Source organism: Lepisosteus oculatus, chromosome 27 (assembly GCF_040954835.1).
Source record: "Lepisosteus oculatus isolate fLepOcu1 chromosome 27, fLepOcu1.hap2, whole genome shotgun sequence".
Lineage (NCBI taxonomy): Eukaryota > Metazoa > Chordata > Actinopteri > Semionotiformes > Lepisosteidae > Lepisosteus > Lepisosteus oculatus.
This window is the reverse complement of record NC_090722.1, coordinates 620,354-630,729: the sequence shown is the minus strand read 5'-3', so window position 1 is coordinate 630,729 and position 10,376 is coordinate 620,354. Positions and strand designations below refer to the sequence as shown.

The following is a 10,376-nucleotide window of genomic DNA, read 5'->3' as shown; positions in this document are numbered from 1 at the left end:
TTGTGAATTCACCAACAATAAGAATCCTTTGTACAAAAATCTTTGCTAGTTTTACTAAAACCTTCTCCTCTTCTTCCTCCTCTTAATGCCATTAAAATATATTTAGTCTGTTACATTGTATCAAAATGATTTAATAATAAGGTGGATGGAAATAAAGTACTGGCATGTTTAAAACATAGGAATAATAATTAGTCTATATACTGATTATATAAATATTATATTATCTTGTAAAACCACGGTAAATTTGAATTAGGGATGTTTCATAAGGAAAGAAAACAAAAAAATTGTATAAATAATATTTCCTTCAAAGTGGTGATTTTAGGAATAGAACACAATTTTAGAAAGCAGAATTGTAATTGGAAGGTGGTTGTTTTCTCTCATTAGTTCCAAAAATCTGAATCTCTTAATCACAACCATAAATAAACAAGCAATCAATTTTTTCAGTCAGCAGAAGATGACGCTGACTGTTGGACTTTGAGAAGATCACACTAGTGGCAGAAAGCACATCAAGGGTCAGCCAACAAAATGTTTGCTCATGCCAATGAATTCTGACAGTTTCAAAGATTGACACAGAGGACCATCCAATCAGAAGCTGTGTCCTCATTCCTGACAGCCAATCCGCTTTGGTGAAAACTTTCTACTCTTTCTTCAGGGAGTTATAAAAGTCCCCTTAGGAGTCTTCAACTTAACATCAAGTCTGAGAACCTTTGCAGTAAAGGTAAGCCACTTGATTCTTTGACCTGAAAGAGTTCAGTAATGTATCTTTAAATGTAGCTATGGACTATTAGAGCTGAACATTAGAGCGGAGTACTCTTTACATTTCAGTTCTGAGCACTTTTTTTGACATCTGACTTAAAATAGATAAGTGACTCTTTTTCCTGTGTGCAGAACTGTGATTAGAAAGAAAGTGTGAAAATCTGTACATCCATATAAATGAATGCATCATTCTTTTGGATGATTTCTGGTTTTTAGTGAAAATGGTTTGCACCTCTACTAGCTGGGGAGAAAAAAGTGTTGGTTGGAAACAATTTTATGGACCAATTTTATTTGACCAAACTCTAAAAGGCAAAAGGTATTACTGGGAAAATAGCAAATAAGTACAGTATAATGCTCCAGAATACCAGTCTTATATCTTCACTAATATATAAATTCATACTTGCCAAGAATACTTCCTATTGACCATTTTGGTGATCAGGTCAATGTAGAAAATGTATTTTGTAGTGTAATAAGAAAGCACACATCAGAAAACACAAAAAAATGTGGAGTTTGTGATGGTGTGTAAAGGCACGTAAAGTAAAAGTCAGTGTAGGTCAAGCTATTTAAAAATAGCAGTAAAAGTATCTTAAATTCCCATTATGTGTGTAATTGGTAATACTAAAATAACAGGGTTGCCAAGTGCCTGCTATTCATTAACTTACACAGGAGATATGTTTGGAGACTCATTGACAAAACAAACTACACTGATAGAGATGCCCCTGTTTTGTTCTAAGAATCAGACCTTGAAACTATTGCTTATATCTCTGTCATTGATGGCCAGGAACAAAACAACTGAGGAAATCAATTAAACAGATAAACTTGGATTTGTTCTGCATATGAAATCAATTAACTTGAGCTCTTGAATCTTCAAGAACACTAATAATAGGCCAATAGTCAATCATTTCATTTTATGGAATACTTAAAAATGTAATATACATAATTTAAGTGTACAAAACTATGCACTTTTTTGCATTAATACTTATAGGACAGAGTAAAAACACCTTGCTTCGTTGAGTCTTAATTGTCATCAATGCTGGTCTTCCTAATGATAGCATACTATAGTTTAAAACTTAATAAACAGGATCTACCTTTGTATCGGCACTGATACATAACAAAATACAGTTCTTGGAAAAAATGATATTGCTTTATTTCAAACTCAGCAATAGACCTTTGTATCCTTGGCTTAGTATCAGTATCATAGGCTTCCTTGATTAAATTATCTGTCCTTAACTTTCATAATTTTCATCTAGACTGTAAATGACTAGCCGAATCAGTGCTTTTAACTGCTTTGTGGATCTCACTGTTATTGAACAATAGAATATAAAGACTGTATGTATTTTGTTGTGATTGACAGGTGCCCATTCCAATCAGTAGCCATGAAGTTTTTCCTGGTCTCCGCCCTTGCCGTTGTGCTAGCCCTGACACATGGTAAGATCAGCCCTTCCATTTTACAACAAATAGCATTGTGCCAGTAAGGTCTTTTGGCACCTGTTATTTAAAAGCAAAGAAAATAATAATTAGCATTGGACGTATTTCCTTATTTGACTACTTTTGTGTCATTGAAGCATTTTCCAGAGTCCTATTTTACTATATATAATCAAGGAATGAGTCTGGTCTAAAAGCTATGTAATCATGACTGCTCTGCGCTGCACTGGTGTTCCTTAATTAATAACATTTCTTAAAATACAGTAGTCACGTAAACACATTATGCACAAATAAGATAATTTAAAGTAGCACTCCACAACACAAAAGTTTTGAAAAAAACATGATATATAAAGAGAAATTAGTGTAACTATGATATAAGTAGTTATTTCATATTTTGTTTATAGATGGGCATAACGTATATTGGGCATAAATTGTATTTTAAGTTATATGCTGGACTCATACAGCATATTTATTTCACAGAACATCAAACCTTATATATATATATACACTTCCTGCCTTATTCTTTCTCACAAGATTCTCTCACCTAAGAAAGTCCTGTGAAATTGCAGAAACATGCCTTTATTTCATGTCTATGCTCTCTGACAGGCACTGAGGCTCTGTCTCTGGTGAAACGGGAGGCCCCACCATCCTTGCCAGACTTTGAAAGGCTGACCAAGTACTTCCAGGACCTGTCTGCCACACTTACCAGTGGCACCCAGGACCTGGTGGAGAAACTGAAGGCTCAGGAACTGACAAACAAGGCTCAGTAAGTCGTCCATAATGTAACCACATTGCATACTGCATCTACAGTATCTGGCTAATTTTTTCAGTATGAATTTACTATCACGACACAGATCTAATGTTTTCTTTGTTATGATTTTGTGTTAAAGTTCTGTATCTGACACTGACCTTTACTGCAGTTCTTTTCATTTTGGATTTTAATTCTTGTTATTCTAGATTTTAATACTGGCATCATTTGAGAAACAGCAGTTCATTTCACCTTTCCAAGATTCTGATTTTCTCCTGTCTCACTTCAGGGCTTACCTGGAGGATAGCAAAGCTCAGCTGCAGCCCCTGGCCGACAACATCCAGGCCCAGCTCAAGCCCCTCGTTGACAACATTGAGGAGCAGCTCCGGCCCCTGACTGACAACCTGCAGTCCCAGCTGAAGCCCCTGGCTGAGAACGCCCAGGTCCAGCTCCTGGAGCTCTGGAAGAAGTTCCTGGACCAGGCTAAAGCCCTGGCTCCAGCACCCCAGCAGTAAAAATCAAGGGCGTACCAGCATGTGGCCCTAGTGTAAAATTCTCTGGGCCCATGCTTTGTGACTGTCTGCTTGCTTTCAAATGTCTGTCCTCCTACCCCTTTACCTGCATTTGTCAAACAATATGCAATAAAATGCTCAAAAGCTGAACATCTCTGTGTGATTGTTTTATTTTCATGATGACAGTCATCATCACAACTATGATCCCCTTGTGGGTTGTTTGACATTTGATTAATGAGGGAAAACTATCTTCATGGGTATCAAATTGCTCTGACTTAGTGTATTCTACAGTATGCCCAGATGGGTGGATATAAACATAAAAACATAAAGAACTAGTTACAAACGAGAAAAGGCCACTTTTTTAACCGGTGTTATAGGGTGTTGCCTATAAAAACATGGCTGCATAGATTGTTCCATACTCCCACAACAATTAAGACTAAATAAAAATCAGAAAACAGAAGCATTGAACAGAAGTAATGTACTTTGTAAATATTCATTGCAAAGTACAGTGCCTTTAGAAGATACTCACCCTCTGAGCAATTACATATATTGTCATATTATGAACAGAATTTCATTGAATACATTGAAATCAGTTATTTCCCTTGATTCACATGACATACACAACAAATTAAAGGGACAAAAATATTTCTTATTCTGTAACAAAAAATATATCAAAAATAGAAATACTTTGTATAAGCACCTTTTTCAGCAATTACAGCCTTAAGTCATTTTCTCAGCTTTAAGCTTTTCTCATTTCCATTCAAATAAGTGGCTTTAAAATACTTCCAACATCACATTATTACGTTTATGTAACATATTGCATTACTGAAGAGTTTGCTGCTGCCACCTAGTGACAACAACATTTGAAATTCATAGGCTAATAATGGAGTGCATTAAAAAAATCATGTTTTCTCTTTCAGTGAGAATTTTAGTTCAAACCTCTGTATGCCAAATCAACATCTATCTTCTTCTCATTTACCTATCATCTTTAAACATCTTTCTTAACAGTCAAAGGTGCAGTACCATGAACTTGAGATATTCAAGCTGGCCAGGTTTTACGTGCCTTGTAAAAGTATTCAGATCCTTGCATAGTTTAACTATTTTCTACTTTAAAGCTTGCATTTATGCCACTTCAAATGCCACTTTGAGCAATACTCCAAAGAACAATGCCAAAGCTAGACTGGAGTGGCTTAAGAAAAAGAAAGTGAAAGGTCAAAGTCCTGACTTGAATCATATTGAGAATCTGTGGGAAAACTGGCTTTCCACAAGCAATGTGAGAGGAGCTTGAGCAAGATGAACAGGCAAAAACTGATCCCAACACTGGGTGAGTCTTAACCAAAGTGACTTGTGGCTGCCAAAGGTGCCTTGAGCAAATATTAAGTTCACAGATCTGAATACTTATGCTATCAATGCAGTACACTCCAGTTTTTGTTGACGTTTAATTCTGAGTTATCTCATTCTTAGCCATCTTCAGTTTGAGCGTATAGGTTTTGAATAAACTATTAATGGGGGAATTGCAACACTATTTTTGTATTTCGTGTTAGAAATAATTGTCACTGATGGTGCATTTCAAAACACAATAAAAGTAAAGTGTACACAGAAATGTGTCTTTTCCAATCTAATAGATTTGGGTACCATACCATATTTGGGTTGGCAATTTGTCCCATTGTGTAATCTGAAATTTTGCATTACATCTCTTAAAGAAGACAAAAAATATATACTGTCAAGACAATGTACTATTTAACCTGGTCAGCAATATGGCATATTAATTTATTTCAAACCACAATATGGAAATGGTATTTGTCTTGAAAGGAAGGGGTGCTTTTTCTGCTTAAAAAGCAGAAAACAAAATGAAACATTAGGGGCTTAACATTAAACACATTGATATGTGTCACGAACAGGGACTGAAATCCGTGTCAGATCTTGTAGATGACCCTATGCGATGCGGCAAGAGCTGGAGAAAACAGGAGGCGTGGTAAAAGGGAACACACAGGGGTTTAATAGTGCACAAAATAATAGTGACAGTCCGTGAGACAGTGTACGGGGAAGACAAAACGGCATCCAAATCCAAACGGGTCCAAGGGCAGGTCAAAGCACAGTCCGAGAGTCCATCAACAAGAAATCCATCCTGGGATGTGACAAAGTTAAAATCCCCGGGAGAGGGGAGCACACGGACGAACAAAACATGGAGGTCCAAGGGTGACGGGGCGAGATCCTCCAGACCCCTGGCTCAGGAAGCGGGAGGTGTCGGGGATGAGGCCTATGCCCTCAGGAGACGGACGTAGGGTTTCCTGGTGCTAGGCGGGCCTCGCGACATCTTACCCTAATGATGAGCCCCAAGGACTGGAGGAGCTGGTCTTAAGTAATAATGCTAAAAGGGTACACCTGGAGAGCTTAATCACACGGACAATAACGGGAGCAGTGGAGCGCCCTCTAGGGAGGGATGTCGGGCGTGACAATATGACCTAAAAATAAAGAACCAGACCTTGTTATTTTATAAGATTCCTAATTTAAATGGAACTGTAAATCTAAATAAGTAAAAAAAACTGGTAACTGCCTGTGAATATATGCCACAGTTGTCTATGCGCTATACATATATGCATTTTCTATACAAAATTCATATGACTCTACACACATTAATTCAGTCACCTCTCAGTTATCCTCGGAAATGAGCCAGAAGTAGAAAAGTCCAAAATCCATTCCCTGTCGTAACCATTCCAGAATCTTAAATCTCACACATTGTTGCTATTCTGTGAAAGGCTGAATGAGCTCTCTCTGCTGCTCATCTCAATTCACTTGCACAGCCGCGCCACATCTCTGGTGGCCACAGAAGTCAGCTATTTCTGCTCACAAGATTGCTTTTGATCGGGGTCTTTCCCAGAACCCCAGTGGCGGCACAGAGGTAATTCTACCGTAATACAGGCTACAGCACCTCAGCTGCTACATACAGTACTTCACAATAACACATCCACTAACAATACACTCGCTAGGCCAGCCTGCAGCCCTGACACCTTCACATCCAGCACTCTTACCATTCACACTCAGCATCTGCAGCTGCCAATGTCTCTTTACTGCTCATCCAGTGACAATAAACCTTAGAGAGGTCACTATAACCAGGGCCTTCTCAAACATACATTCATTCTCTTGCTCTCTCCCAGAGTCCTGTTACACAAAACTCTCCACCCACACTTCAGGCCCTTCCAGCTTGCTTCTCCCTGGCTCCTGCAACTGACAGCTTTTCTCTACAGCTCGATCACACCGTGCTGTTTATGGTATCTTCTCCTGGACCTGCATCTGATAGAGTGTGCTGCTTACTCTTGTTGGCTGCTCTGAGGAAGGAAAAGCCTCTTGCAGCCTTAAGTCTACAGTGATCCTATGAGAGGTCGGGGCTGTCAGCCCTTGTTTCTATCGATGCCACCACGAACCCTGGTGGTGGGGATCTAGTACCCATTGCAATCATGTATTAAAGAGCATTGAATAGGATTCACAGCAGCAACCTGTTAAACCACTGAGTGTAGCTGTGGTCTCACATATTTTGTGATAGAGGTTTTAAAGGTGTAAAAGGGCACAATGATCGGAGGCCTTTAAGCCCATCTAACCTGTTCGGTAATTGGTAACTAATTGATCCAAGGATCTCATCCAGCTAGTGTATGGGCTTCAGAAACATGGCAGGGTAGCTTGCACAATACCCCCACATTCCAAGCAATAAAGAAGTGCTTCCTGATTATTTGTTTTGTTGTTTCCACTTGAGTCGTGTGTTTATTACAGAATTGGGAAGTCATGAGGTAAATCAGTGCCTCTTCATGTGCTTACTTGTTAATATGTTTTTTTTTTTACCACTGGCACTCATCTGGAATGAGTTAAGGAGAATATACGTAGATACCCACTTATTTTTGTGATATCTTGAGTGGCGATTCTGGCTTTCTTCACATCTCTGGTAGAATTCTTCGATTTTTTAAAGAATCCTCACCAAAAGAAATGCTTCAGAATCTTTCTCTTACTTAATCCCTCAGGTGCCCTCCCAGAAGGTACCTGTGGGCGTAGTCCAGGATGGTCTCTTGATATGGGCATGGACTCATGAACCCAGACTGTTCCACTATTTGCTGCCCATCCTTCTGTATGTGCTAAAGCAATACATTCTTGGTGGTGAAATATGAGTATATGATATAATATGATATAATGCTTCCAAGCTCACATTGTCTCCCCTCAATTGCTGTCACATTCTCCCAGAAGAGCTGGAGATTGGTATACTCCAACTGAGTGGTTCAGAAATCCCCTCTTCATACACCATCTTCTAAGTCATGTAATTCTGACCCTGATAACCGTATTTCAGATTCTGGTACAGGATTACTCCCACATTGTGCTTGTTGAGAGGCCCTTTGTGAACTCTGTACTTACTTTTTCTGCTAATGCTGCAGTATTTTATAAGGTGGACATACAGAACTGGTTTGAACTGGAATGGAAGAATGCTGGACAGAAGAGCTACTATGTAATTCTATAGGAATACTGTATTATGAAACTAAGTAACCAATTGTATCACTTTGAAGTTATCTTTGTCAAATAAGGAAGAGGAATATGAGTGTGATCCTGGAATGCTGCCAATCTGAAAAGCACAGGGAAGTGTGAAAGATAACAGAAAAGTATTTAAGGACTGTTCTAATTTAATCAGTTTGACAATAATACATAGAGCTCAATACACAGTCTCCAAGGGGCTTGTAGATGCCCCTTCAACCACATACTTGAGTATAAAGGAGACTTTTCCTCTGCACCAGGTTCCTTGTCTTCTAATGCAACAACACTAAAGACTGAGATGTCCTGGTTTTGCAGTAGCACACAAATTCAGCTCCAAAACATTTCTCTGTTCAATTCCATGGCAAATTCAGCGCAGGGGATGAATGGGAGGCAGAAATTCTGGCCACTCAAGTCTCAGCTTGATTTTCAGAGTTTATTTCATGACTTGACGGCCATGGGATATATTCTAATCCCTAGGGACTCCAAAGGGAGGCTAAGTTTAAGGCTCTGGATTTACAGTACACAACAACACACTATTGCACAAAAAACTATGGTAAAACTTCCTTCACTTCTTGGTTAAAGGTGTTACAAATAATAAGATAAAATAATACAATATTATATTATTAGAATATCTAATACATTACATACATTAGAAACTATATATATATATTACTACATAGCAAATATTATCATTCGTATTCTTACAAGTGATTTTAAGTACAGGTATCTATACATTACATCAATCTCATTTTTTTATTATTCCTGCAGTTCTAAACATGAATCTCATCTGCTGTTAGTTCAGTACATTCAAACCTGCCAATTCACCAAGCAAGCTGAGGGAATTGCACAGCAGCACTGGAGTGCAGTGGGAGACTTCCTCTCCTGCCTTCGCTGTCCACAGAATGGTGTTGTGATGTTGTGATGATGTTGACCCATAAGACACTGTCACTGTGTCACCAAATTAAACAACTATGTTTTGTTTAAAAAATATAATAGCACAATAAATTATAAAACTCATCTGGAGCACCTCATCAAAAGTTTAACGTACTTACAAAAAACACACATGTCGATAATATACAGTAGAGACAAGTCAATCAGACCATACCTTAATTACAGATAAAAATGCTCTCAGTCCTTTAATTTTTTTAACTAAATATCTTTAGTTAATATTTTAGTCTAATGTAAGTAATACAATAGTTTATCTATCAGGACAACATATGGATCTGACATTGCAAAGAAATTGTACAATGACTGAGAGGGAAATGAAGTGTCTTAAAGTTCACTGGACAAAATGGACTTCTGACCACATTGAGGAAGAACCACCTGGTGTGAAGACATGTGCTTACCATTACTAATACACATCTCCACCTAGTGGAAGACCAGAGTTACTGCTCCATCCTAAACATCTAATTGTACTTAAAGTTTCAGCCCCATAGAGAAACACTACCCGATACCTACTGTTAGTTCATCAGTTCAGTTAATTTAGAAATTTAGTTGAAATATGTATCATGCTCATTTAAGTAGAAGTACTAATTCTGTTCTACTACTACGCATAATTCAAGCAAGTGCCCTCTGAGCTCTGGTGACAATTTCGAGACTGTGCTAGGAAATGTGAAAATAGTATATAGTATATCACAGTTTTAATGTACATTTGGTAGTTTATTCTATTATTAATCTTATAATCTTAATTCAATCAATTTTCTGCCTCTCCTTAATGACTCCTGCACATACCTCAAGTTTTGGAAAGAGGTCTTGCATAGAAAATTCCAAAACATTAAATGAAAAATTGTTTTACATAGATTAATCCATTTTATCAAAGTTTAAAGCTAAAATACCAAGTGACAATTATTCACCATGCTATCTTGGCAACTAAAAAATCTTCAAAAAATGTTATTTACTGATTTGTGCGAGTGTTAACAATATTATGCAAAAGGTGACATAGTGTCTGAAAAAATTACCATTACTATTATTGGACGATCCTGTTGTAATTATGACAACAATTGTCTTTATTTCTGACCTTTTCTTCATTTTTTAATTGTCTGCATGGGCATTAGTGTGTCTGATAGCTGTTTGGAGTGGTTGGTGTGAAACCACGGTGATTGCATCCTTCTGCCCTGTGGTAAACAGAGGTCCCTGTCTCATTAGACTTTAAAGCTTCTGTTTAGATGTCTGTAAGAACCACCATCTGCATTGGATATCAACATGACCAATATAAAGAAAAAAGGTTTATGTCTGTTCCACTATCAGTGATTATGTATTGTGATTATTACATTCAAATGTGTTATTAAAAAGCTAACATTCAGAATAACTATTCAATTTTTTTCATTCCTAAACAGAGGTAGACATGTTGAGAGGAATCTGGGAGCATGGTCAAGGGCATGGGTGAGGAATGATGTACAAGAGGCTGAAAGAGACAAGCTGAG

The 10,376-nt window shown here is 37.8% G+C and overlaps 1 protein-coding gene across 1 annotated transcript; it reads left to right on the top strand.

Moving 5' to 3' along the window:
- The first annotated feature begins 622 nt into the window (after positions 1-622).
- On the top strand, positions 623-3,591 carry LOC102683697 (type-4 ice-structuring protein LS-12-like). Its single transcript, XM_006642945.3, has 4 exons — positions 623-718; positions 2,111-2,184; positions 2,788-2,947; positions 3,219-3,591. Exons 2-4 carry the CDS (start codon positions 2,133-2,135, stop codon positions 3,442-3,444), a joined length of 438 nt encoding a protein of 145 aa, XP_006643008.2. The 5' UTR covers positions 623-718; positions 2,111-2,132; the 3' UTR covers positions 3,445-3,591.
- Positions 3,592-10,376: the final 6,785 nt, after the last annotated feature.

Bases quoted from the DNA above. Each gene is read 5' to 3' on its own strand.
- LOC102683697 (XM_006642945.3), top strand. From the start codon at position 2,133: ATGAAGTTTTTCCTGGTCTCCGCCCTTGCCGTTGTGCTAGCCCTGACA. The intron at 2,185-2,787 runs GTAAGATCAGCC...GCTCTCTGACAG, and splicing joins TGTGCTAGCCCTGACACATG to GCACTGAGGCTCTGTCTCTG. The intron at 2,948-3,218 runs GTAAGTCGTCCA...GTCTCACTTCAG, and splicing joins GAACTGACAAACAAGGCTCA to GGCTTACCTGGAGGATAGCA.